This window comes from Sturnus vulgaris, chromosome 10, assembly GCF_052056855.1.
Source record: "Sturnus vulgaris isolate bStuVul1 chromosome 10, bStuVul1.hap1, whole genome shotgun sequence".
Taxonomy (NCBI): Eukaryota; Metazoa; Chordata; class Aves; order Passeriformes; family Sturnidae; genus Sturnus; species Sturnus vulgaris.
Genome location: NC_142252.1, coordinates 4,386,891 through 4,414,200, shown reverse-complemented (window position 1 = coordinate 4,414,200; position 27,310 = coordinate 4,386,891). Strand labels below are relative to the sequence as shown.

Genomic DNA, 27,310 nt, shown 5'->3' with positions numbered 1-27,310 from the left:
TCCCAGAATGGGTCAGGCTGGAAGGGACCACAGTGGGTCCGTCTGCTCCAGCAGGGCCAACCCAGAACCCATGGCACAGATTGTGTCCAGACAGCTCTGGAATATCTGCAGTGAGGGAGACTCCACAGCCCAGGAAAGTTCTTCCTCATGTCCAGGTGGAACATCCTGAGCTCAGTCCCTGCCTGTTGCTCTGGTGCCAATTGCTGGGCCGTGCTTGGAGCCCTCCCTGCAGACAGGGACACCCAGGGACAGACAGGGACACCCAGGGCTGAGGGCCACTCTCAGCTGGGGCTCCTCTCGAGGCTGAACAGCCCCAGCTCCCTCAGCCTTTCCTGGGCACGGAGATGCTCCAGGCCCTTCCTCATCTCGGCAGCTCCATGTGTGTCCTCTCCTGAGGAGCACAGAGCTGGACGCAGCACCGCAACTGTGCCTCCCAGGGCTGGACAGAGGGGCAGGATCACTCCCTGAGCTGCTGGCAGTGCCCTTCCCAGTGTCCCCCAGGGTCCCACTGGCCCCTGCTCAGGGACAGCTGGTTGCCTGTCAGAACCCCCAGGTCCTTCACCAGGTCAGCCCCGGCCTGTGCCGGTGCTCAGGGTTATTCCTGCGTGTCTCTGGTCACAGCACCCGGGTCTGCTCCGCGCTCGGCCCGCGGCCTGCCCAGCCCCTCTGTGCCGGGGTAAATCCGCCTGGGAACCCCGGGTGCGTGTCCTGAGTGCCAGACCGGTCCCTAAGGCCTGTGGCCCTTGCAAGCGGCGGGTCGGGAATTCCGGGGACTTTCCCAGGGAAAGCCGCCGAGGCGGGGGGGGAGGGAGACGTTGCTATGGCAACTCCCGCCTCCCGCGGGGCCGAAAGGGGGCGGGGTTTGCTACCATGGCAACGGAGATCCCGCCCCTCACGGCGGGCGGGGGCAGGGGCGCGCGCGCGGGCGGACCCCGCGCATGCGCAGTGCGCGCCGGCCGGCGGCGCGTGTGTTGTGGTGCGGCGGCGGCGGCGGCAAGATGGCGGCGCCCGGGGGCTCGGCGGGCGCCGCGGCGCTGAGGGCGCTGGTCCAGCAGTTCACCGCCATCACCGGTGGGTTCGGGGCGCGGGGCGCGCCGAGGCCGCCGGGCTTCAGCGGGAGGGTCCCTCTCGGCTCCCTCTGCTGGCGGGCCGGGGGCGGGAGGCGCGGGCCGAGGCGGAGCGGTTCCGGGCGCGCTGCCCCTGCCCCCGGAGCGCCTCCCGCGGGGGGCCGGCGGTGTCAGGGCCTGTCTGCGGGCGCGCCCCGGGGCCGCCCAGCGCGGCGGGGCTGGCCCGGGCCCGGCCCCGCTCCCTGCGCGGCGGAGAGCTCCCGTCCCTTTGAGCGGCGGCTCGGACGTTCCTCTGGGTTGTCCCGGTGGCGCGGGTGCGTGTCCTGCTCCCTCCCTGCCTCTTCCCCTCCCTCCCGCCTGCGCTCCGCCCCGGGAGCCGCTTCCCGCTCCAGCGGGTAACTGACGGCCGGGAGGGACCCGGGAGCTGAGCCCCGGAAAACCCAGAAATATCCTGGATTGCGGGCGACTTGCGGCGACTTGAGTTTGCAAACGGAGAGAGCAGGTGAGCTCGCTGGAGTTGGCAAACGGAGACAGCAGGTCGCTTTTCCGTGGAAGTTCGCGTCAGGTGACAGCTCCTGCTTCAGGTTGTGTACTTGGAGCTCTTGACCCACTTTGTGTTTAATCTGCTTCGCCGTAGTTACCGCTGGCTGATGGCTTTGCATGCCAGATGCTGCGGGAGTGTTTAATAAGATGTGTCAACACAGCCAAAGAGAAGTGAAGCTGCTCTAATTCGGTTTTCCAGACCAGCTCCGTTTCAAGTTGTGTCCCTGTACTTGGACACACTCAAATCCTCAACGGGATATAAGCAGGGATATTATTGATCTCTCAGCTACTCCTAAAGTATCTTTATAGAGCAAACCCTTTGAACGAAAAAAACCTGCAGCAATTATATTTTCAATAGTATGTGCCTGTATGTGAGATGTTTGCTAAAACCTGAACAACAACAGGCAGAGCTGGTTTCCTCCTCCTGACACCTTCTATGTTTAGACACATGTTTTGTGCTCAACATAAGAGAACCCCTCTATGCTTTCAAAACCGAGAAAGAAATAGCCTACTGGGCTTCACCCATCCACTATCAAGTGGAGTTTTGAAGTTTTCTTTTTATCTTATCAACAGAATTTAAGCTTGCATCTAGAAGTGTGTGGAGCTTGTCTGGCCAATGCTGGTGTGGTGTGACAGGTGCTTACACCTCAGTGCTGTGTCTTTGTAGCTTTTTCAACTCGGAGTTGTAAGTGTATGCAATCACTGCTGTCTGTGAGGAAGAGGCTGAGGGATGAGGAGAAATAGTCCTTAACACTTTGATCCTGGTGGCAGAATTGTGTTTCTTTGGTGCTCTCATCTAGGAAAGTACTGCTAAGGGAATGTAACTCCTGCGTGTCTTGATGCACTAAATTTTAGCTTTCATATTTTCCAGATTCTGTACTGCATTAGTAAATAACTCTGAACTTCATGTAAAGTGTTACAAGTTCTCCTCACAGCTCAGTCACACAAAACAATCCTTTTCCAGCCCCAGAACCAAGGACACCATTGCAGCTTCAGGCCCAAAAAGTGCAAAGAGCAGGGAATTGAGGAGAGAATCTGGGAGGATGTCCCCCCTCTATTCTGGGTAGCCTCTCAAGGCATCATTCTTCCCCAGGGAAATGATGGGATATCTGTGAAATTTGCTTTGAAACTTAACAAATATTTAGTTTTCCAGCACAAGGACTGAAAGTCTTGATATGCTGGCACTTTCCTCAGGAATGATGAGGAATCAGTGCAGGTCCTTGCTGTGACAGTGTCTCTTTAAATAATATCAGAGGGTTGAATTGCCATTTTTTCTTCCAGTTCTTGCAAATGAGTGGCTTTGCTTGACTCTATAGTGAGGTGTAGTGTGGGGTGTGTGTGTTCCAGGCTCACAGGTGTGGTTTCATTGCTACAGTTAACATTGAAAAGTGCTGAAAATGCCAAAAAATAGAGTGAAGAACCTGAACTTATCTTTTTTTGGGAGGGGAGATGTCACTAGTTTTTATTTTGCATTTTCTTCAGCTCTGTTAACATCTTAAAATACAGCTGCCTGTCATCCCAGCGTGCTTGTTGTGGCAGGTTGGGTGTTTAGGGAAACCAGTTCCCTCAGTCAGTTTGGCTTTCTCTGTGGTTTGATGTGCAGGTTATTTAGATCTGATTGATCTCCACAGTTTCAAAGTGTATTCTGTGTTCAAACCAGAGGTTCTCGAGTTTTTCCCAGAAAATCTGAGAAACATCTGAGTGTGTTTTGCCCAGACTGATGTTGTCTGTGAGCCTGGTTTTGGGCCAAGTATTTTTGTCATTTTGGTGACTTGCTGTGAACTTAGGAAGAATTACTACAGATCCCAAAGCTGCTCCCACACTGGTTCAGCTGCATTTTACCACTCTTCCTCTCTACCAGCCTTTCCAAAGGAAAAGAAGCTCTTTGACAGTCCACCACCTATAGAGAAGGTGCTGTAAAGAATTGGGTTGTGGGAGAGCTTCTCCTCCTGAGGAAGCTGATGGGATGTTTTTTGAGAAGATGGGAGATAGAGGCTCATCCTCTGAGAAAGGACAGCAGCATCAAAACTGGGATTAGTTGCACTTTAGGTGTTCAAAGCCAGTCTGAAGCAGCCTGGGCTGGTGGAAGGTGTCCCTGTCCATGGCAGGGTGTAGAACTGGATGAGCTTTAAGCTCCTTCCAACCCAAACCCAACCGTGATTCTGTGATTTGAATAAATGTTAGTCATTATACAAAGAACTCTGTAGACAAGTACTACTTTCTTCCTCTTGGCTGCTTTTTTCCCCCTTCTTATATAAACTGAGCTTCTGCTGGTTTGATTTTGCCTTTCAGCAGAATCAGTAAATCAGAGTGTCTTTTCTTCCATCTCTAAATGTTTGTTACAAGTGGATAAAAAAACTTTAGCAGCTGATTTAATATTCTTCCTGTTAAAATGTTAAGTCAGGTTTTTATTTTTCTTTGTGTATGCCTGCTTGTGCTTGGAAAATTCATAGAATCATGGAATAGTTTGGCTTGGAAGGGATCTTAGAGCTCATCTTGTTCTACCTGCTGTGATGGGTAGGGACATCTTCCACTGTCCCAGGGTGCTCCAAGTCTGTCCTTTTGACACTGCCAGGGATGGGGCAGGGCCTCCTTACCCTCACACGGTAGAATTTCTTCTCAATATCCCATCTATCCCTGCCCTCTGGCAGTGGGAAGCCATTCCTCCTTGCCTGTCCCTCCATCCCTTTTCCCAAGTCCCTCTCCAGCTCTCCTGGAGCCCCTTTAGGCACTGGAAGGGGCTTTAAGTTCTTCCTGGACTTTCTCTTCTCCAGGTGAGCACCCCCAGCTCTCCCAGCCTGGTTCCAGAGCAGAGGGGCTCCAGGCCTCACAGCACCTTCGTGGTCTCCTCTGGACGCATTCCAACAGGTCCACGTACCAGAAAAATGTCTGACCTCTAGATCAGAAAAATCCAGATCACGCTAAAACTCCTCAGCTGAAAACCTCACAGGTTTTCAGTTGCTGGCAGGAAGAAGAAGCCTGGCAGTCCTGACTGCAAGCATTCCCTTCCCCCTGAGCTGTGTATGTTTGTCTCCTTTCACAGTTGTGCTGCAGGGATAAATGGCAGCTGATGAACTGTTCTTCCTAATTATTAATGCTTTGAGAGAGAAAGCTGTTCTGGGCGCTTCCAGTCAAAACGCTGTGATTTCCCTTTGCCATTCCAGGTGCCAGTGAAAGTGTGGGGAAGCACATGCTTGAAGCATGCAACAACAACCTGGAGATGGCTGTCACCATGTTCCTGGATGGAGGAGGGATAGCAGAGGAGCCCAGCACCAGCTCTGCAGCAGTGGCTGCTGTCCGCCCGCACCCCGAGTACGTACCCGCTGGGAAAAACAAGGGTCCCTTTTTTGGTAGATTTCTAAAAGTTTAATAAAGGACAACGAGAGACAAAGCAAAAGGTTATAACTGCTGGGTGCTTGGCATTCAGCTAAGAGCACACCTGCTGTTTTGGAGACACACCTTAAATTTATTAGCTCCTTGCATATTCATAGACCTATCATACATTTTCAAACTTTTCTATAAACTATTTTCCATATTTCAGGAGCTGTTTTACATGGCTACTCCTTGAGTTTGCCTTTTTAGAGCATGCATGTTTTCTGGCTGTGGTTTTAATTTATTTATTTATTAGTCTCAATTTGAGTTGTGGTCTTTAACTTTTACAGACAGTCGGTGCTGGTAATTGGTATATCATTAGCAGGTGTCTTTATTGGGTGTTATCCAATTAAACAGGCAGTTCACTTATTACAAAGACACTTTATCAGCCTATGTTACTCCTAAAGAAAACTGTATTTTAAAAACCATTTCAACACCACACATTTAGTATCCACCCTAATATTTGAGAAAAGCCAATACCATAATATGTATTTATAACGTGGGAAAGTGGCTGTGCCAGCCAGCCTGTCCCACAAATGTCACACTGCAAAGCACAGCAAATTGTCACTTTTCACCACAGCATTCCACACTGCTTTGATCTTGTTCAGTTGATTGTTCCAGTGGTGTTCTGGTCTGTAGACCAGAAGTGAGTCTCTTGCACTTCAGAAGTTTTCTGTTGCTTTCACCTACTGTTTTTTTATAATCAAAGACCAAGTCATTAAGGTAGGGATCCAGTAATAAGAAAGTCTTATTTTTAAATGCTTCAGCAGTCTTGCTTTACACTCATTTGGAAGTTAGAGAGTACTCTTGGTTTGATTCTTATAAATGAAGCCACCTTACTTCCTTTCTATAGATTCATAGAATTTAAGGTTGGAAAAGACCTCTAAGATCATCAAGCCCAGCCATCAACCCAACACCACCACCACATTCACCACTAACCCATGTCCCCAAGTGCCACATCCATACCTAACATAAACCTCCCCTGGCACAGCTTGAGGCTATTTTGTCTCATTCTATCTCTTGTTACGTGGGAGAAGAGTGTAACTTGTGAGGGTTTTATTGTGGTGGTTTAACCCAGTTTGGCACTGGAAAGGCCAGGCCCTGTACACCAGTATGCAGAGGAATCAGCAACTTCAACACCTTCATCAGTCTCTTACACATCAGATGCCTGCAAAGGGAAGAGAATTTCCACCTAATCATGGCAGAGAGTCTCAGTGCTGCCTGTTAATGTGACTGCTTGAGATAAAGGGAGTATTTTGAGTGGTATAAATCACATTCTCTAAATATGGTCAATTAAATGTAAACCAGGCTTTTGTCCTTATGAAAACCTTCCACTCCAGGAAAAAGACAGCTATTTATAGAGGAAAATCCTTACCCCTCATACTTCTGAAGCACGTATATAAATTCAGACAATTCTTTTAGTGCTAACCTTCATGTGAATGAAGCTGATGTGAGGTGCCTTCCTACTTGAACCTTTAACAAAGTTAAAATAGGTATGTAGGTTGGTGTTCTTATTTCTAGACAGCTTCTGGCACATCAGTGACTTCAGCTTTTTCTTGGAATACTTTCCTTTTTATACTGAACACCCTCCAGGTGCTGATCAGCTCAGTGTTGCTCCTAGGTGGAGAGAACAGTAAATGTTCAAATGGAGAGTAACTAGCTGCAGAGAGCAATCAAAGATGGGGAGGTTAAGAGCAAGGTTAGTGCAGCCTGCTGTCATCCCGAGTTACTTTTTGAAAGCTGCATGATCAAGAGCTGCAAAGTGCACACTTCACACCTTGGAAGTCTGGGGGAAGAGAGAGTTCATAGACGGGATGTAGCAATGGATGAATCCTTCTCCACATAGATTCGTGGGCAAGGTGACCACACCATTGTCACAGAGATGCTTGTGATTTCTTTGTGATTTCCTCTCTCCTAATTGTAGTTTTGGGTTACCTGTAAGTGTCTGCAAGTGTAACTGACTGAGCTGTTGGTGTGTGAGGGAGCCCAGTTATGTAAGCCAAGAACTGCTTCAGAAATGGGGGAAAATGGCCATCTTGACCTTAGTGTCCTTCTTCGAGAAAAGAGAGAGTTGTGACTTTCAGGTGAAGGCAAAAAGTCTTCTGAAAGACAAAAGCTGGTAATTAGGAAGATAATTTTTTTTCTATGTAGCTAGCAAGAAAGTAGGATGGCAAGTGGCTTGTTTAACATCATTTGCTAGGTTTTTAGAAACTTCCAAGTTTTAACAAAGTTATTCAAGAACAAAAAATGTTTAAATAGTAAATTGACAAAGCCTGGGATCGAATCACTCAGGGATTTGCATAATCTTTTATCAAAGGTCATCTATGCCAGCTCTCAGTGCACAGAGCACCAGGTCCAGCAGCAGTGCCATGAGTGGGAACAGATGCTCCCTCAAGGTCCCACTTAATCCCAAACCTCTTCATTCAGTGCAATGATACAGCAGCATCTTCAACTGGTTCAAGTTGCAGGAGCCTTGGAGCATAATGAGATGTGGTTTGTACAGTACTTGGAATATTATAATCTCTCTGATATTTTCTTTTTTGTTTCTTCTCCTTTGATAGGGATGAAGTACGAGCTCCAATTCCTCAAAAGCAGGAAATCTTAGTAGAGCCTGAGCCCTTGTTTGGAGGTAGGCTTGTGTTCTTATTTTGCTTCTGTTTTCTTTACTTTGAGGTGAGCTAAGTGACAAAAGAAAATCAAAACTTGTTAAATATGAAGAAATAACACATGAGGTTGAAAGCCTCACACATGAGAGATGCTTTATTCCCAGGGGTACTAATTTGCTAAATCATGTTTCATAAGACTTTGTGAGGTGGCAGCCAATTAACTTAATTAAGTATACATCTGCATTCTGGGGGCCCAGAGCTGTGGGGTACTGCTTTGGGAATGTTTGAGGTGCTGGGATGGAAGATGGAGCCTTGGCTGATGGGTAAAAATGAAGAGGACAAATGCCTGCCTCGAAGAGATGACAGATCAGAAAGAAGAGCTGAACTGTCTGATTGCTCATACCCTTCTCCATTTCTCATGCAGGAATTTAATTTGCTCTTTAAGCTGCTACTTTTCTTGTCTCTGTCCTTCTCATGTGGGCCAGGTCATTTCTGGGCTGGCCTTTGCCATGTCAGATGGATTGAGAGCTTTGCTCTTTTCACTGAGGAAGGCCATGAGGAAGGCATACTCATCACTGCAGTGGTCTCACACCCATGGGAAATGCTCTTTTCTATCATTTAGTTCCTGTGTTAGAAAGGAGAAGGAGGCCAAGCTTCAAGTTTACCCTGGAACTGATTTTGATTCTGTTTGTCAGCATCAGAGAGGTGTTTAACCAGGATGCACAAACTGAGGGGTGGCTCAGAGGGCAGCACACAATGCCAGGCAATAAAAGTACACAGCACTTGCCTTTTTGCTGTACTTGCACAGATAGCAACATTATCTTTTCTAGTTTCAGTCCTTGTAGCAACAAATTTTTCCTGTCTGTTTTGGGAGCTGGAAAATTTAGACTCCTTTAATATGCTTCAGTCCCCAGTCCTATGAGAAAATATTTATTCCTTAGACAGAATGTGAATCACTGAAATGGACTAACTTAACTTCTACTTTTACATACTGATTTGAGATGCATAAATTTGAAGTACACACTTAATTTGCATTTGGGCAAAAAGGGAATGACATGCAAAGTATCTGCTTTCAATGAAGTGCTTTTGCACTTCCATGAGCTTCATTTATATATTTTCATGACATTCCCCTTGCTGCTGGAAGGCCACCTTGTCAGCTGCAGTGAAGCTGAGCTTCAAAGGTCTCAACCATAAGATGCAGTGACATGAAAACAAAGACACACTGTCTTTATCTGATACTTGCACTTCTCAACACGTCTGGATTTTGGAAGTGGGGTGTTCAGTAGCAGAGGAAATGTGCATCCAGAGAAAGATGCCCTGCTGATGCCTCTCTAAAGACAGAGGAGTTCTCTGCACTTTTTCCTGTGGCCCAACAGAGTTTTTGACAAAGACCTATTGACTCCTATGGGTTTTTAGGATTCAGATCTGCTGACCCTAATGCTTGGTCTTCTTATACCTCCCTGTTACACACTGATCTCAGTCACACTGTCACTGGGCATCCACTGACCTGGATCAGTGATTCCCTCCTGGCACTGTCTGATCCACCAATGCCACTTGTGGTTCTGGCACAAAGCAGCCTGACAAAGTAGCTGAACCTGAAGAGATAATTGGTCTCAGCTCTAACCTTACAGCAGGGGAGGTGGCAGTTTCCCTTTGTAGGGTGGTTGTTTAAGCTCAGTTGAAGAGGTGTCCCTGTTCATTTGTGCCCTGCTGGATATGTGGATCCCATCATTCAGTATAAAGGATCCTCCTGGATGCTGAGAGCCTCTTCACCTGTGCTGAGCCTGGCAGGGACATGGTGCTTTTGCTGAAGTGTTCCTTCATTTGCTATTCCAGCTGAGTTTAAGTTGTTCTGAGGTTGGCTTGTGCCTAAGCACTCAGGGTGAAGGAGATCTTATTCCCTGGAGTTGAGAGGTGTTATTCCCCAGCATGTCCCTTGTTCATGGTTGCTTTCTTTTTCCATGATAGTCTGTATCATCAGATTTCCACTGGGTATAGGTTGTATTTACCTTACTTTAATTTGTGTATTGGGCTTTGAAAGTTGTGTCTTTCAGTTGATAGGAAAGGAGATTAGTAGGTGCAATAATCTTGGCAGGCAGTTGTGTTTTCCTTCCAAGTGCAGTGCTTGTGCTGTACCTTAGGACTTCAGTGGGACTTGAGGGTGTTATTTCTGATACCTGCCTGGGCTGCCATCTCTGTCCAGCTCCACATAGTCAGTTCTGGAGGTTTCCTTGCAGACAGTAGTGCTGGATCTACTGGAAGAGTGTGGCTGTTAGTCCAGCCAAGAAGTTGGGACAGGATCAGGATAAGAGTTTAGAAAAGAGTAGAAATGCATTGTGGAAAAAACAAATGTGCTTCCTTATTAAAAAAATATTTTCTCATGGGGTTTAATCTTTTGGAGTTTTTTATCCCCTTGAAGGCCTTGGGTAAAATCTTGACTGGAATTGTGACAAGGTGATGCTGTGACAGCTGTGCCACTCCATGCTCGAGGGTCTTAGTGAGCCCATCAGAAGGGGCTTTAAACCTTTCTATATTGTTGATACATGTTTTGTTTCAGGGCTAAGGTTTGCTGGAGGGAGAGCGTGTCAGGAAATGGAATTTACAAACTACCTTTGCCTATTTTCCATCCATCCCCAGTCCTTCCCAATGACCTCTACTCCCCCATCATCCCTGCTTTGGGTTCCTATTCTGTTTTCCACACATGGAAATGGAAATGATGGAAAGTACTAATATATATTTATTTTGATATTCTACTTTTCAAATAATTCTTTATTTTTTTTTAAGCCCCTAAAAGGCGCAGACCAGCTCGCTCAATATTCGATGGCTTTCGGGATTTTCAGACAGAGACCAGTAAGTGTCTACAGATCAGTAAGCCTGATATTTTATTTTATTACTTTTAATGCAAATAAGATGGAGAAATCATTCCTGTTGTAGGCTAGGACAGCTTTCAGTTGTTGAAACATTTTTAAATTGCCAGTTGTGTAGCAGGTTGTGTTATTAGAAGTATGGAATCATAGAATTATGATTATCACAGTATATTCTGTCTGCTTTAGTATTGCTAGCTCTCAGAACAACCCTTTTTCTGGTCTAGAGGGAACTGAAAAGGGGGAAGAATCCTAACACCCAAGCAGAAATTGAATTCATTCACCAGTTATTTCTTGGCTAGGCAGTGGAATTACATTGGAGCAGCCCTGAGTCTTCTTCCTTGGCCCCACACAAGGTTCTCAAGGCTTTAATTGCTGTTTGCCCTTGGCTGTGCATGCACAGAATCTCCAGATGCCAAAGCACTGGCTGTTATTTCATCCATGGAGTGTCACTCAGTGTGATTCTGTGGCAGCACACCACCAGGTGTTTCACATCTCAGTTATGGCTGTCGTGCTGATGTTGTTGGAGTGTTCCTGAGCTGTAACCACAGAATCAGTAAAGTTGGAAAAGTCTTCTGAGACTGAGTCCAACTGTTCCCCCAGCACTGCCCCGTGTCCCCAAGTGCCACCTCCACACTTCTGTTAAACCCCTAGGGATGGTGACTCCACCACTGCCCTGGGCAGCTGTACCAGGGCTGGATAACCCTTTCCACAAAGAAATTTTCCCTAATATCCAATCTCAGCCTCTCCTGGTGCAGCCTGAGGCTGTTCCCTCATCCTGTCACTGGTTACTGGGGTCCATGGACCATGTCCCCACACAGTTAGGGGTTGCCTGCTAAACTGAAAAGAGGTGTTCATAGTTACTTCCTTTCCCGTTTTCCAGTAATGATGGGCACAAGTATTGAAATCACTGGCAGCTTTGTAAGTGAAAATACACCATGTACAGGAATCAATACCTTTAAATTTTTTCTCACTATATTCCAACCTGGTCTAGCAGAAGGTGTTCCAGCCCATGGCAGGAGGGGGTGGAACAGGCTGATCTTTAGTGTCTCTTCCAAACCAAACCACCCTGTGATTCCACTCTTGAGACATTTAGAGATGACCAACATGTGAGGGTTTATGGTGAAACTTTGTCATGCTTTTTGGCAGAACTTTACGGGTGGACATCACTGTCTGGCTGTCTCTGGAAAAGCAGCCCTGGCCATGAAATTGCAGATTATCTCTTGGCTCCAAGGGCTGCTCCACAGGGATGCTTTATTCCCCATGTGTCTGCTTAAGCATGTTTTTTATGCTTTGGCCCACTGACAGCTGACCTTGGAAAAGTTTTGGCCATGGGATAGTTATTGCCCATTTCAGCTGACCTGGTTCCATAAAATACATCACATATCTGCTGTGATTTACCTTTATTGTCCATGGTCATGTCTGAGTAGGAAATGTGTTCTGTATTATTTGAGATGGAATTGATAAGCTTTAAAAGAAACATCCAAAGAGATTTCTCCAGGTAAACTAAATCTGTTTGTTTCTTTCCTGTGGGATTGCCTTACAGTCAGCTAATGGAAACACTGCAATAGAAATATTCCTTTTAAAAATTATATTGCTACAATCTAACTCAGTTTCCTATTTAAAAGCATCACTGGGGACAAGTCATGGATTTTTTTTGCTCCTTTGTTTTCAAATACTGGTATGTGACCCCTCAGGTTTATTAAGATGTTTTTTAAAAGTGAAGGCACGTGAGAAAGCTGAGGCAGGGAGGTTCTGCCCTTACACATTAGGTAATCTTGTTCAGTGGGGTCTAGGACTCTCTTCAGAGAGTCCCTAACCCTGGGATTCTCCATAAGAGAAATCCTGGGACTTGCACTCACATTCCTCCCACTAACTGCCCTAGCCCTGTTCTCCCCAAACCTCCTAGGAGCTGGAGGGAATTTCAGCCCAGAAGTTGTGTGTTTGAGCATTTAGCCAGTAATGCATGTTCCTTGTGAGTGTGTTTAGTCTCATTGCCATCCCTTTCCTCCTGGGGCTGTGCAGTCCGGCAGGAGCAGGAGCTCCGCAATGGAGGGGCAGTGGACAAGAAGCTGACAACGCTGGCAGATCTCTTCAGACCTCCCATTGACCTGATGCACAAAGGCAGCTTTGAAACGGTGAGAGCTCATGTTTGGCTGCACATCCTTGCTGGGGAGGGTGTCAGGATGGATCCATGGCTGCACAATCAGCAAAAGACTGGGCAGTGATAAATATTTGATGGGATGCATATGGGAATGTTGGTGACATATTGAAGGACTTCAGTGATGGTGGTGTCACCTGGAATGGACCTGTAAGAATCATTGAGTCCAACTCCTGACCATGCAGACCACGTTGTTTTATGTTCCAGTGGGAAAATTGCATCCCTTGAACTGTCTCCTTAGAGGATACAGGAAAAGCTGGAGTAAAATTGCTTTGCATAGGTGAGGATGGACTTTGCAAAGGGCAGTGTGGTTTGTAGCCCTGCTGAGAAGCTCAGGTGGAGGTAACAGAGCTGAGTGGCTTCTGATACCTGAGTGAGTAGAAGTTTGAATTTGAATGTGGCTTTGCCATCAAGCCACAGCTTCGTCCTTAGTGGAGGTGTTGTATAAAATCACAGTGGTTGTCTTTTACTTCTGGTGGTGCTAGGGAAAGTATCCCAGAGATACAGGACACTGTCAGCTTTAAACAATCTCAGGTGTCACCTCCCCTGACCGTGTAGGCATGTGTATCTATTCCTAAATTGTTATGATGTGGATCAGTGACTTAACTAAGGATTGGAGAACATGCAGATTGGTATGTATTTTTAATTTTTGAGTTCAGATATTCTTCAGAAATTCCAGTTACTACTGAACTTTCTCCTGGTGATCTTTGAATAGATGAAATTGATGATGATGATGATGATTATTTTTACTGCATGAGAATGCAAAATAATGATTAAATGGTGCAATACAGATGTTGGAGAACCGACTGTACAGGTCTGCACAACTGACTGACTGAATAAAAATATTACTTACCTTGTTTTCACATATGCCTTAACTGCCATACACAAGTGCTAGAGCACTGCTGGAGAACTTCTGGTGAAACAATGTGGGCCTTTATGGAGTCTCCAGCTCTCATCCCATTACCCTCTTCTCTCTTTTTATGCTTCCCAAATCCCTGGGGATCAGTTGCCTTGTCACTAATTCTTGTGCTCTAAGGTTGTGTCTCCACAACCTCCTTAACAAAATTCCAGCTGTGAAAGGATGCTGGCAGAGAGCAGCAGTGTCCACCTTGGGAAGGAATTTGGTGCCTTGGGGGCAGAGGAGCAGCCTGAAGCAGTTGCTCAGGTGTCCCTGCCTTGTGATCTGTGCTGCAGGGTTTACTTTAGAAGAGGCTGATGGTACTTGCTGGGGTCCAGAGCTGTTGGTGAAACCAGGAAATGTGTGGTTAAAGGCACCAGTAAGGGGAACTCACATGGCAACAGCTACTGCTGCTGCAGGAGCAGTGCCCTCTGAGCTCTGCTGTGGAGTTTGAGATGGGTGCTTGTCTTTCCTTGGGTCTTGCTGGAAATGTGTGAAGACTTCAGCAATGTTGTTTGTGGCATCTGTCACAGTCAGGAGTGGTGTCAGAGAGTGAAATGACTGATCGATGGATTTGTTTGTCCTAAAGTCTCTGCATTCTTATTCAGTCTTGAAAGGTAATTTAAAGAAGGGGGTGGGCTGGGGTTGGGGAAGGGGTTTGTATGTACTCACATTGCCTTGTTCTGTGCAGTACCTGTGTTCCAAACACCTGTACACTTTCTGGTTCTTGCACAGTTCCTTGTCCTGTGGGATACCTTCATTTCACACTCCTGCTCCTCAGCTTCATTGCAATATAACTCTTCACACCTTCTCGCTGTGTTGATTTTTTACCTTTCTGACTGCAAACAGCTCTACTGCTTCAGCTTGGGACAGTGTCAGGCCTCAGTGACCACAATCTCTCAAAATTCATCTCTAGCAAGCTGCTGTTGGCTTCTCCCTTCTCTGTGTACTGAGATTAATGCCATATGATATAAACCATATGATAAACCAGAGATGCTCATCACATTCTGGGGTATCAAAGACTTCATACTGTCATTGTGATGCTCTTGTAGTTAAGCTTCAATCTCAAATGGGGTTTTCTTTCCAAGGCTGGTGTGTGGTGAGCTCCAGCCTCTGGAGGGGTGTGCAGGAACACTCTGCCAGGCTTGAGCTATGTACATTTATCAGAGAATCATTGAGAATTTAGGGCTTTCTTGGCACAAGTGGTGACATCTGGTCTTATGTATCTTTGTAGCTCATTAGCTGTTGCTGCTCTTTGAGTACTTTAAGGTTAGTTTTTGATAGTAAGTACATGTAATTATCTTTACTTTTCCCCAAGAAACCTCATTTTTCTTCAGTTACAAAGAAGCTTTGTTACCAGTAAGGCCCCAAAAGGGTCTGTTTCGTTTTAACTCAGTCATTCTAGCTTTAGGAATAGATGTGGTTGACCTCACGGCAGAAACATTTTAGAGTGTTGAATGACATTGTTTGGGGTTTTTTTTACCTGCTACATATGAAAAAGCATTGTGCTTCACATTCAGGATAGTTAATGATCACTGTTCTTGTAAAGTTCAGTGTGTAACTGACTAAACTAGAGTTCTCCCATTAATGTGGAATCTGTTAGGAATAAATCACTCAAGTAGAATAAATAAATTGCACACCAAACATGTCTGATAGAGAACAGTGTGGTTTTGTTCTCATCTCAGACTGCTTTCAAGAATAGCAGGTGTTCTCTCTACATGCCTGTGATGTGAGAGATGATTGAATTTGGTGGGGACACACCAAATTGACTTAGTTTGCACTTCTTGTTGTGGGCAGAGATGGTTCTGGTGTGTGCAGTTCTGTGCTTAATACTCAGTAGGGTTTCAGTGAAGTGACAATGTCATATTGCAGAGTTTCAAATCTGTCTATATTTTTTTCCCCATTTAACAATAACCTTTTTTAGCTGCTCCTTGCTTTACAGCTGAGACCGAGGGGGTTTTTGTTTCTACTTAGAAAGCAGCAATAATTTGGAAGCTGATCTGGTCACTGTGTTCCAATGGAGCAATTACCTGTGCATAAGGTGCTTCTAGCCTGGTTTGGGTCAGCACAGCTGCAGGGACAGCTGTGGCTCAGGAGTGGCTGGGTGCTGAAAGCATCTGTGCCCTGCCCCAGGTAGGAAGGAGAAGTGTGGCCCAAACAGGAGATTTCTTGTTTGATAATGTCCTGCTCTGACTCTCTGTCAGCTGTTATCTTCCACACTGAGTCACACACATGTCCAGAGAGTCACAAGGTGCTGGCTCCACTTCCTCCTGCTCTCTGCTGCCTTGAAAGGATTGCATTTCAACAAAACTGAGCCAGCAGGAACCACCCCAACATTGTTAAACCGTACGTGTTCAGAGAAGTCAAATGAGAGGAAAACTTATTTTTAGTAGTGCAGGAGCCAGAGTTACACAAGGAGATCCAGCCCTGAGCATAAACCAAGACTTGTCTCACAGACTGTCTCACCAGGGTGCTGGTTTGCTGCCCTAAGTTGTAATGATGAAGTATGTGACTGGGCAGAAAGGGTAAAGGCACACTTAGGACAGATTGGATTGGTTTGGGTTGGTTTTTACATCTGGGCTCCCCTGGCTCTGCTCTCAGTGTCTGTCCTGTACTGCCCTGTCTGTGGGCTCTGTGTGTGCTGGACTGGCCTTTATACCTTGAAGGAGGAGGGGATTGGAGGGGGACGACTAGGTGATTGAAACAGAGGATCTAAATCCACCAGATCCCAGCTTTTGGGATACACAAGCCAGCTCTTGAGCCTTCCCTTGTTGCCTTGTCACTTACCAGAATGACTCTAATATAATATAATCTCCAAATCCACATTTTTTCTTCTCCTCACACTCTTGTCCTTTCACCCCATCAGAAGAACCCCTGGAGCTGAGTAAGAGCTGTGTGTGTGAGATAGCAGCAGTTTAACTGTGTCCTTTTAAATGTTCCATCCAAAGCTTGCTTTTACGAGGAAGTTAAAAGTAGTTTCAAAAGCTCTGCCTGTTCTGCAGCTGAAAACTCAGTTTTGCAAATTTTCTCTGTGGAATTTCCTGCTTGCATCCTTCCAAGGCCCTCAGCTGGACAGAGGAGAGGTAGAACCAGAGGTTTTCGTTAATATTAAAAGATATACAGAGTGAGGGTAGAAGAGTGAGATGTACTTCCCAACTTTCTAATTACATATTTTTAAGATTGTTCTTTTAACAGACTACATGAGAACACAGGATTAAGGCAATTCAATTGACTTAAATAACATAAGAATTTTTGTTCCCTTTTAACTAGGGCAGTACTTCAAGCCCTTATCTCAAACTGCTTTCTTAGAATTCTCAAAATGCACAGTTAGCTCAAAACAAGTCCTTTAAATAAAAGCATGACAATTACATTTAAGATCCTTGCCAGTTACTTAGGTGTCACCTTCCACTTTTCTCACCTGGTGACCTGGATTCTGGCACTGTCAGTTAGTGGTAAGTAGTTAGTGTGAGGCCCCTTGTAGGAATAGGACTATTCCATGCTTCTATCTTCATTTTTTTTTTCCTTTGAGTAATATAAAAGCTTCCTCTGCAGGGCACTTGGCCACACAGGCTGACTGTAGGCTGAGATTGTTGCCTTGGTGAAGCTGAGTGTGTGGGATTCACGTCTGTCTGTCACACAATAGACAGGCAGACTGTTCCAAACTGCACTGGCTAAAATTAATTTTAAAAGTAAAAACTTTGGTTTGGGGAACAAAGTAGTGCCCAAACAGCAAAATCTTGCATAGCATCCTAATTCCCTGAATATTTTTTTCCCTTTGAATTCTTTAATAGTAGATTACCAGCAGGATGGTGAGCATAACTTTTAAATTTTTTTTTTTTAAGCAAAGAGTTCCTATGCCAGTTCCAGTCTTTCCAGGTGGTAAGAGCATTCCTGCTGTTGATCTAGCCCTCTTTTTTTCAACAGGTATGACAGTTCAGCGATCAGAATTACATTCTTGATCAAACTCCTACCATTAACTTGCAACCAAGCAATCAGACAGTGCCAGCTTTGTGACTCAAACCAGTAAGATTTCTTCCTGCGCCTTCCTGTCTCCCTCCCCACTTGCAGTCTGGATAAGCAGCATCAAAAAAGGATGCCTAATTCGGCAGCTGGACAGTCACAGAGTAACTCAAAACTTGGAGAGGAAAAGAAAACACACAGAGAAGGGGTCCTGTTGAATTAATGCAAGTCCTCTGTCAATTATGCAACCTACTTCACTAGATGGTTAGCACGGGTTTATCTTTAGACTGAGCAGGTCTTTGTTGTCAGATCAGTGGGACTGACTGCACTTTTCCCTCAGTAAATTCTTTATTCAGCATCGCCATGTGTGTCCCTGGTCCGAGTTGCTTTTCCCACCCTGTGCTTGGCTTGTTGAAATGCAGCAGCTCTGTTCATCGATGTGATTCTGTAATTCAACCAGGCTCATTTAAAGCAGATCCTTCAGCCCTGCCTTCTGTTTTGTGGGTGCCTTTTCACTAGCTCTGTCCATCCTCCTCACTGTGAAAGGGTTTGGTGAAGGTCTGGCAGTGGTAGAAGCCATCTCTGATCATTGCTGGCATCGATGGTGTCTGGCTCTTCAGCCTGATCTAACCAAGCTTTTCCTTCTGCTTCCAGGCCAAGGAGTGTGGTCAGATGCAGAACAAGTGGCTCATGATCAACATTCAGAACGTGCAAGATTTCGCCTGCCAGTGCCTCAACCGTGATGTGTGGAGCAATGAGGCTGTGAAGAACATCATCAGGGACCACTTCATTTTTTGGCAGGTGAGAAATTGTCTGGGGATGGATGTGTGGGTAACTTGGTGCCTTGGTAGATGGGGCAGTGGGAAAAAAATTGTTTTCTTTGGAAAAGATGGAATTGTCTTGGCAAACCTGCAGGAAAGATGTATTTCAAGGAGTGTATGTAGTTTATGATGGAGATGTAATTCATATGCATTTGAAGGCATAAATTGCCTTTCACTTGTGCAATCAAGATGTAACCACATAGCTTCCAATGCATGGTGAGCTAGAGGCTTAATTACAGCTTGTCAGAGTTACCAAGAGCTTCGTGTACCATTTGCAGTTTATGTTGTAGAAGAGAGAAAAACTGTACATTTTCGAGGTACAATTTGTTTGTGTTCCCTCTCCAGCCACTAATCTGCCCAATTTTGTAGGTGTACCATGACAGTGAGGAAGGACAGCGGTACATACAGTTCTATAAATTAGCAGACTTCCCTTATGTCTCCATCCTGGATCCCAGGACAGGTAAGACAAGTGGCAACTGCTTTACCTGGAGTTATCCCATGGGAAGGACTGACTGCTGTAGGCTGGAATACCTTCCACTGCAGTTCATGCTACATTAGGGTGAAGAATCTCTTCAAGACCTGAAGGACTGACTCAGCGTGTTCCCAGAGGAACTAAGGGAATAAAACTCCCAAAACTTGCAGAAATTTTGTGTATTTGAAGCTCAGCGAGTATTTTGCTTAGAAAGTGAAAATAGTTCCATCTGGTGGAAAAACTCTGAATTCTTTTTTTTAAGTCTTTCAAAAGCTTCTTGAAATCATGTGTTGAATAACTACAATATTTGTAAGTGCTACATGAATCTGCTCTCTGCTCCTCCCACAGTGTTTGTGAGGCTCAGCAATGACTTTAAATTGGATCTTAATTTTGAAATACCATTTTGGCTTTGAAGTTTTGTTTTGTTTTGCTGTTTTTTTACTGAACAGTCAAACTTCTCCCTCTCCCTCCAGCTCTTTCAAAGTTGTTGCTTTTTCTTTTGTAACCAGCAGCTTCTTTTATCATCACATGATGCAGCTGTCTGGTTTTATAATGCTGGTCTGGTCTCCTGCATCTAGGAACTGCAGTGATAGTGTCTGTGATCAGAGCTGAGACGTCTTTGTAGCTGACTTAAACCACCCAAAATACATGTATTTTTAATGTTGCAGCTGAAGTAATAAAAACTTTTCTTAGCACTTTACTTCTAGGAACAAATGCTTGCCAAGAATTAGAATCAATTTGGCAAGAATAGAGAAATGCTTCTTCGTAAACTCAGTGGGTTTGTGTTCATTCATTTCAAGGCCAAATTCACCATTCTGTGCTCATGTTCCCATAGCTAAAAAGAAACAAATGGAAATAAACTGTGTCTGTTTCCATGTCTGTCCCTTTTCAAGGGAGTGGAAGGAGGAAGCTCCATAATTATCAGCCTGTGGGAAGCTGCAGTTCCTCAAACGGGGATTCTTGCAGCAGTGAGTTGGTGTTTGACCACTAAACTGCAGCATTTTGCTGAAATTTTGTTTGATTCCACTTTTTGTTCCCTAGGCCAGAAGCTTGTGGAGTGGCACCAGTTAGATGTGACTTCTTTTTTGGACCAAGTGACCGGGTTCCTGAGTGAGCATGGCCAGCTGGATGGCCACTCCAGCAGCCCTCCCCAGAAATGCTCCCGCTCAGTAAGTGTGGGGCTCCTCAAGGAACACTCACCTGTTGTCTTGGTTTGAAAGACAGGTGTCTGCTAAGAAAGGCAGGAGCCTCTCTTTGAAATGGAAAATGTAAACCCCCTCCCTCCAAATTATTATAATTTTGAAATTAAGAGGCTCTCAGGGAAGGGTGTGGGAATAGGAATAACAATTCTTTATTAGGAAAATTAAAATAGAAATACAGTATTACAGAGAACAAACCCAAAGCACTGACAGAGTCAGAATTCAACCTGACACCCCATCAGTCACTCAGGGGTTGGTGCAGTCCCATTCAATGGTGGCTGCATCCTCCTGCAGTGACAGATGTGGTTCTGCTGGAGCAGGGCTCCTGGGGAAGGTGCAGTTTTCCTGCAAAGCTCCAGTGATGATGTAGAAGGGTCTGGTTTTCCTCTGGGATCCAGTGGGAAAAGGCTGCTCTGATGTTCCAAATCTCAGCTTTGATCTGGGTAGGGAATGCTTGGCTCCTCCCCCTGGGTGGAGCATCTCCCAATGGGATGATGGAATTTTATCAGTCATGCTCTGGGACTCCATGGCCATTAACAGGAGAGATCTCCTGGAGGAAGGATGGGTTGTGGGAAAGATAAAGAACACTGCAACACCTGGTTTAACAGCTGGTGACAGAATACACAGCCCTGGTCACATCCTGCATTGCAACCCAAGACACCTGTGCTTATCCAGCTCTCCTGATTTCCCAGACAGACTCAGTGAGTTAGTGCAGGGGCATGCAGAAATACAACATGCCAGGGAATGCCTTCTCCCGGGGTCACTGTTGGTGCTTTCAGCACTTGGTTTGGGTTTAGCAGTCAGAGTGTGAAAGGAATATTGATTACTCCATGCAGAACTCCAGGGAGAAGCCATTAAATAATTACAGCATGCCTAGCTTTCCCTGCTGAGTGTTCCTGACACGTTTAGTGGCTTCCCTTCTGGAAGACTGATGTCCTTTTGGTTTTCAGTACATCTTTGAAAGCAGTTGTGATGGATGTGTTGTCTGCATCCCCCAGGAGAGCCTCATCGATGCCAGTGAGGACAGCCAGCTGGAAGCTGCCATCAGAGCCTCGCTCCAGGAGACACATTTTGATTCCTCCCAGGCCAAGCAGGAGAGCCGGTCGGACGAGGAGTCGGAGTCAGAGCTTTTTTCTGGAAGTGAAGAGTTTATTTCTGTTTGTGGATCTGAGGAGGAGGAGGAGTCGGAGATCCCAGCCAAGCTGAGGAAGTCTCCACACAAGGACTTGGGGTATAAAAAAGAGGAGAGCCGGAGGCCTCAGCCTGAGCCCTCTGCAAGGACTGAGCCTGGGACAGCATCAAACCACAGAGTCCTGCCCTGCATCGATGCAGGGGCACTGGAGGAGTCACCTGACAAGCCTGAAAGTGCATTCCGGGGCCTGGACGTGAATGGTAAGTGCCCATTTCTTACGGCTTTTGTTGTGGCTTTTTTTGCCTGAAGCTGTTCATAGGCTGCCAAGTCTGGTTTCATCCCTTCTGGTTTCCTACCTCCTTGCCAGCAGACATGTGAGTGATTCAGCAATGGCTGAGCCTGCAGAGCTCTCTGGGTCCCTGAGCTCGTGTCCTGCCCAGGAGTAAAGTGCACTCTGGTGTAACCCTGGGCACACTGGCTGGGCTCAGCCACTGCTGCTTTGGAAGAGTCCTGAGCCTCATATGTGTATTTTGAGCACTGTGGTAGAAATTTATCTCCACAGACTGGAACCTTGTGTTTGTCTCCAGCCCCTCACCCTGCTGGTGCTGTCCCACCTCAAATCTACACAGGACCACAACTCAGCTGCCCTGGTGTTAACCTTGGTAACTTCCTTTGTGTAGGACCAAAGGCACAGCTGATGCTGAGGTATCCAGATGGAAAGAGGGAACAAGTTTCACTGCCTGAACAAGCTAAACTTCTGGTGAGTGGAATCTTTGGGAATCTTTGTTTGAGTAAAGATGAAACTGGAGAATTTCTATGCCTGGGGTGACACTGCTGGAATTGGATCTAGTGGGAGAGATGTATCCAGGGAGTGCTTGCCCTGTTTCCCATGTCATTCCTCTCATAACTACTGGCTCTGTGTGTCTCCACTGCAGCTTGGGTTTTGTGTACACTGCAGTGTCTTCCTCAATCCCCACACTGCTCATTTCCGTTATAAAATGACTGTAAATGGCTTTTGCATTAATTGTTAGTTACCCTAAAATGCTCTCAGCTTCCTCATTTCTGGGGCTTTGTTTCTAAAAGTCGTTGGTTCCCATGGTAAAATCAAAGGCAAAACTCTTCATTCTCATTCTCCATCTCTCCCATCACACTTCCACCCTCCTTTCCGGACATGGATGTTGGAGCAGACTTTGGAGGAAGTTCTCCCAAAACAAATTTATTACAGTATTATTTAATTACTGTGCCTCAGGTGTGCATCTCAACTGTGCTTTGGGCTCCTTACCTTGGAGAAGTCCGTGTGAATGGCATTTCCATCAAAATTTTGCAGGTGCTTACCTGGGAGCAGAGTGTAAAGAGGTTCCTGTGCTCCTGTTTGCCATGAGTTTTCAGGACACAGTGGCCAGTTAAGCTCATTTAAATGTAATCAGTCTAACAGCTGGAGTCACAGGGAGGGCAAAAGCACACTTCATCCAGAAGGATTTTGTGTAGATTTGGAAGAAAAGTGTCCTGTCTCTTACAGAAACTGGGGTTATTGCCTAGCCAGCAACTCTAGGAATGTGTCCTCAGCTCATGTTCTCATCCTTGTCTCTCCTGCTTGAAAATAAAAGGAAAAAAAAACTTGACTGCTTTTTGAATGCATCTTGTTAAGTAAATATTATTAAACATGTAGAACTTTTGAATACTTAGCAATTCATTTAGGTAGTACAAAAGTGTAATATTGCAATATCCCTGATAATCCTGACTTTTGGTTTGGCTCCTTTTATGGACTGTGGAAGTTAAAGGAAATTTATCTCAGCATATGATTTCTGCTCTACAGTCAGCAGAGGAATTTAGCTGAGTCAAGGTTTGTGGGTAAAGACATCTTTGGTTGCAGAGCTGAGCAAGCAGCATTTGTGCTCATCTCATGTGATCTTCTGGAGCCTTTCAGTCAGATCCACATTGAGTCTCAGGTGTTTCTTTGTGAGCATCATTTTCATGCTGATTTTTTTCAGCCTTTAATTGCTTCCATTTTAAAGCTGGCCAGAACTAGCAAAAGAAATTGCTTAAGGAGACAATTGCACTTCAGGAGTTTTAACTGATGATACTCCCCAACACTGGTTTTAAAAATGTTTTATTTTTGATCATTGTGCTGTTATTGATGAAGCACTGGCTTCTTTACACACATTATTTCCAAGAGGTGCTTATGCTTCCAATATTTCCATGATGCCCTTTCTTCCCTCCAAGGGAAAAAAAAAATAAAGGCAATACTGCCTCACTGCCTTTTTATAGTTGCTCATTGTGTGCAAATTAAGTTGCCTTTACTCTGTTCAGCAGCTCAGCCCTTCCTCCACATCCTGAATACCTCTGGTTTGCCAAGTGTTTCAGGTGTGCAGGAAAGACTGGCCTGTGAAGGGACAGGGAGGGATGTTGGCAGGAAACTTGGCTGAATATTTAAATTCAGTGGTTTGTGAAGGAATTTTGATCATCTTTGTTGCCTGAAAAGGAAATCTTCCCATTCTTTGCATTCCCTACCAGACACAAAGGGAATTTGCAAAGCCTTTGGAGAGCAGTCCAGGTAAAGGAGGAGGTTGGGGCAGCAGTCTCCTCATGCCAGAGGGGTGTGGATTTTGATGAATTTGGAAGGAGCTTCCATGCTGGTACTTGCCTGGCTGTTCTGCACCCACCAAAGCTTGGAAAAGCCAACTTCTCCTGCCCATGTCTTGCTCTGTTGCTGTATCCTCTTTTCTTCTGCCAGTCCCCACTTCTCTGCCCCTCTCTGTGTTTTAGGTTCCCAGCTTTAGGTGCTGTTTCCTGGTGAACTTGGGAAATCTCTCTCACTACAGCACAGACATGGGCTCTTCCTGACATGCCTGGTTTTTGGGATGTGAGCCCCTCATCCCAATGCTCTGTATCCTAACCCAGTTGCTTCTGTAGGCAGAGAAGCCACTGAATTGAAAAGATCTTTACAAATCCAAAATCAAACAACCCCAAAATCTCCTGCTTCTTGAAGGCAAAAAAAAAAAAAAAAAAAAAAAAAAGATAAAATTTCTGCGTTTATGTTGGCAATGCTGCCTCACGAAAATGCTTCTTTGGTGGCTTTTAGCTTTAGGGTAAGGTCAATATCTCATAAACACATGAGGGGGCTCCTATTTTGGGTTATTTAAGGCTTTTGTTTCAGATTGTTTCACTCTGACTTGAACGTGTGATGTGGAATTCAGCTCTCTTGCATTAGTGCATTATCTATAGTTTTATGTATAATTTACCTTGTGTGTAAAGAATCAGGTAAGGGACCACTGGTAATTAGTTTTTGTGATTAATCATAGCATGTGCAGGCCAAATTAAATGTTAAAGAGGGTCTGTACTCTATGCAAAGCTCCAAATTCTAAAATTTTCTTTGTCCGTGATTCCAAACTTCCTTTTTAAAGGAGAACAGGACTTTTTTTACATTCTGAATTGTGAGGCAGTGCTTTGCCTTCCTTTCTCCCCGGGATTTTTTTTTTCATTCTGAATTCTGTGACAGTGCTTTGCCTTCCTTTCTCCCCAGGCTCTTGTGAAGCACGTCCAGTCCAAAGGATACCCCAACGAACGCTTTGAACTGCTCACCAACTTCCCTCGGAGGAAACTCTCCCACCTGGACTATGAGATCACGTTACAGGAGGCAGGCCTGTGTCCTCAAGAGACTGTCTTTGTGCAGGAAAGGAATTAGCACTGTGGCCTGAGCTCTCCCAGCCTTCCTCCCTCTCCTCTTTGCCTGGGACAAGAGTGGTTAAATATGCAGTTAAGGGTCATGGGATTGCAGTGCTGGAATCAGGCAGCTGACTGGCCCTTCCTTCTCCCTCCTCCTCTTCTCTCTCCCTCCCTACTCCCACTCTAGTGACCAAAATGAGAGTGCTCAGTTTTATTTTCTTCCTCAGCTGCAGAGAGCATTGGGAAGAACATCTTTCCTCTGCTTTCCTGGAATAAAGTAAAACAGTGATCTGTGTATCCAGCATGCTGGAGCTTGGAGTGGCCATAATACACAAACCCTTCTCGCTGCTATTCTTAAATCTGTTCTGTTTAATTTATTTTTGAAAGGAGTGTGTGATAAGGCACGGAGGCATCTCCCTGTAACTTTCAGGACAGTCTTTCCTTTGTTTGGATTCCCTACACAAAAGGTCTCCATTAACCTTCCAGCCTTCTCTTACCCAGCATTCTGGTTTTGGAAAGGAGTTGAGTTGAGCAATGGTAAAATACTTTGCCCCACCTAATTCAAAGGCTTCTAGATTGCCTGCATGTTTACCTCCTGCTTTAAATTGCCAGTGGACATAGTAAAAAAACCAACCAACCCCCCAGAAATCCAGCTGTGCTCCGTATGGGATTGACTGCTTGGCCCTGAGGGAAAGCTGTCAGTCCAGTGCTGGAGCAGAACCAGCTCCTCTGTGGGAATGAGGGGGTTATGCATGTTCTCTTCCCAGCATCCTCTAAGTGTCTCCTTACTTGCACTCAGGATTTTGCAAATGACAAGGGTACTGTAAAGGTTTTGGATTCCCTGAAAACACCTGCCACAGAGACCTGACAGTCGGTTGCCTTTATTCCTTGGGACAGTTTTTCTAGGAGTGAGTGGTTTTACAGCACTGACAGCATTGTCAGTGTTATAAGTTAATTCTTCATAATAATTAATGCTTCATAGTACACCTCCCAGCCTGGTGGCTTGAGTTCCCTGGGATGGTTTTTGTTCTGTTTCCATGTTCATGTACTGTCACTTACTCTAAATTTGGAGGGCTGCATGGAAGGCTGCTCCTGGGTGCAGGCTTTCCTTTCAGCTCTGGAAGCTGGCACCACAAGTCAGTGCCCTGGTTTTCCTCCAGTGTCTTCTCTAGACATGGAGCTGTTGGTCAGTTGGTTTTCCAGCAGATGTTGCAGTGGGACAGGAGTTAATTGGCACAGCCCTCGGCCTGGTGTGGTGGATTTGTGTATTTACAGCTAAAAATTCAGTTTAATGTAGTCTTCAGTCACTGAGGAGAAAGGCACATGGGACCTGGCATCAGTCCCTGCTGACTTTCTGCCACTCTCAGATGATTGTCCTTGTTAAAGACTTTAGTAGTCAGAAATTTACATATTCCAGTTTTTCAATACATGTTGCCTTTGATTTCCTACTAGCATCTGTACTTTGGAACCTTGAAATGCAAGAAATCACAGGAAATATCTGTGGTTCCCCTTGGAAACTTCAGCTCACAGCTGTCTCCTGCTCCTAATTGAGGTTTGACATGTAATCATGCAATTGGAGAAATTGATTTCCCTTCCTGCTGCAGGATGCAGTGTCAGGAAAGCAGAGTCTCATCTCAGTTTCCTGATCAGTGGCTGATGTGACACCAGATGTCATCTTTGGTTTGTAAGAACCCCCAGGTGTGGAGGCTGCTCCCAGCATGGGGAAGTGAGGGGGGGTCTTGTGTTTGGCCTGTGAAGCAGCAGTGGCACCTCCAGACTGAAGGATCCTTTAGTTCCTGGATATCCAGATCCCTAAGTCACATTTCCACATAGACCTAAAACTTCTGGAGCAGCTCCAGCTGTCTGGTTGGAATAACAAATCCCAGGTATGGTTTATTGGTACCTTCCCTCCCCTGCCCTTCCCAGGCCTGCTCCTGTATATGGGGCTGGGCTGAAATTTGTGATGACACCAGGAATTGCACAAAGAGGGGAAAGGAGATAGGGAAGTTGAACATTTACACTGAAAATGGCATTTTCTCATGGTTTCTAGGAGTTGGTTCTGTTCCAGGAAACTCTGATCCTGGGTTGGGCTTTTTTATTTCTGTCACAGTGTGGTTCTTTCTATCACTTTTCTTTTGCTTTGCTTTGAGAGCAAGAAACAGAGAAAAAAACTTCACAGAATATGTATCCCTGCACTTGGCTCTTCTCTTTGTTCATTCCTCTGCTTCCCAACCCAAACAAACCCAGTGCCACACATCAGCAGTGCTGTGGGGGCTGAAAGCTGGTGAGAAACTGCACCAACCAGGATCCAACCTCTCAACCTCTTCATCCCCTTGGAGGAATGTGTTCTGCAAGTCCTGCCTGGGACAGCTCGTGGCAGTGAAGGTGATGGGTTGGGCAATGTTTAAAGAGCATTTAAACAGTCACTTCTAGATGTGAAATCTGAAGCTCAAATTGCCTTTGGTGGAAAAATTGTGTCAAATTTGATTGAGAAATAGGATGTTGAACTGTGAAGGACAAAGGAAACCAATCCTTCAAAAGCTGTGGTT

The 27,310-nt window shown here is 45.6% G+C and overlaps 1 protein-coding gene across 2 annotated transcripts; it reads left to right on the top strand.

Annotated features, from left to right (window-relative positions):
• Positions 1-938: 938 nt before the first annotated feature.
• UBXN7 (UBX domain protein 7) lies at positions 939-26,288 on the top strand. Of its 2 annotated transcripts, none has more exons than XM_014870413.2 (11): positions 939-1,071; positions 4,775-4,922; positions 7,544-7,611; positions 10,373-10,438; positions 12,478-12,590; positions 18,126-18,272; positions 18,662-18,752; positions 19,806-19,933; positions 20,962-21,355; positions 21,776-21,855; positions 24,619-26,288. In XM_014870413.2, the coding sequence occupies exons 1-11, from the start codon at positions 939-941 to the stop codon at positions 24,778-24,780; spliced, it is 1,530 nt and encodes a 509-aa protein (XP_014725899.2). In that variant the 3' UTR covers positions 24,781-26,288. The 2 variants fall into 2 exon arrangements, with proteins under 2 accessions (XP_014725899.2, XP_088026734.1); XM_088170608.1 differs by lacking the exon at positions 939-1,071 and adding an exon at positions 1,441-1,569.
• The last annotated feature ends 1,022 nt before the right edge of the window (positions 26,289-27,310 follow it).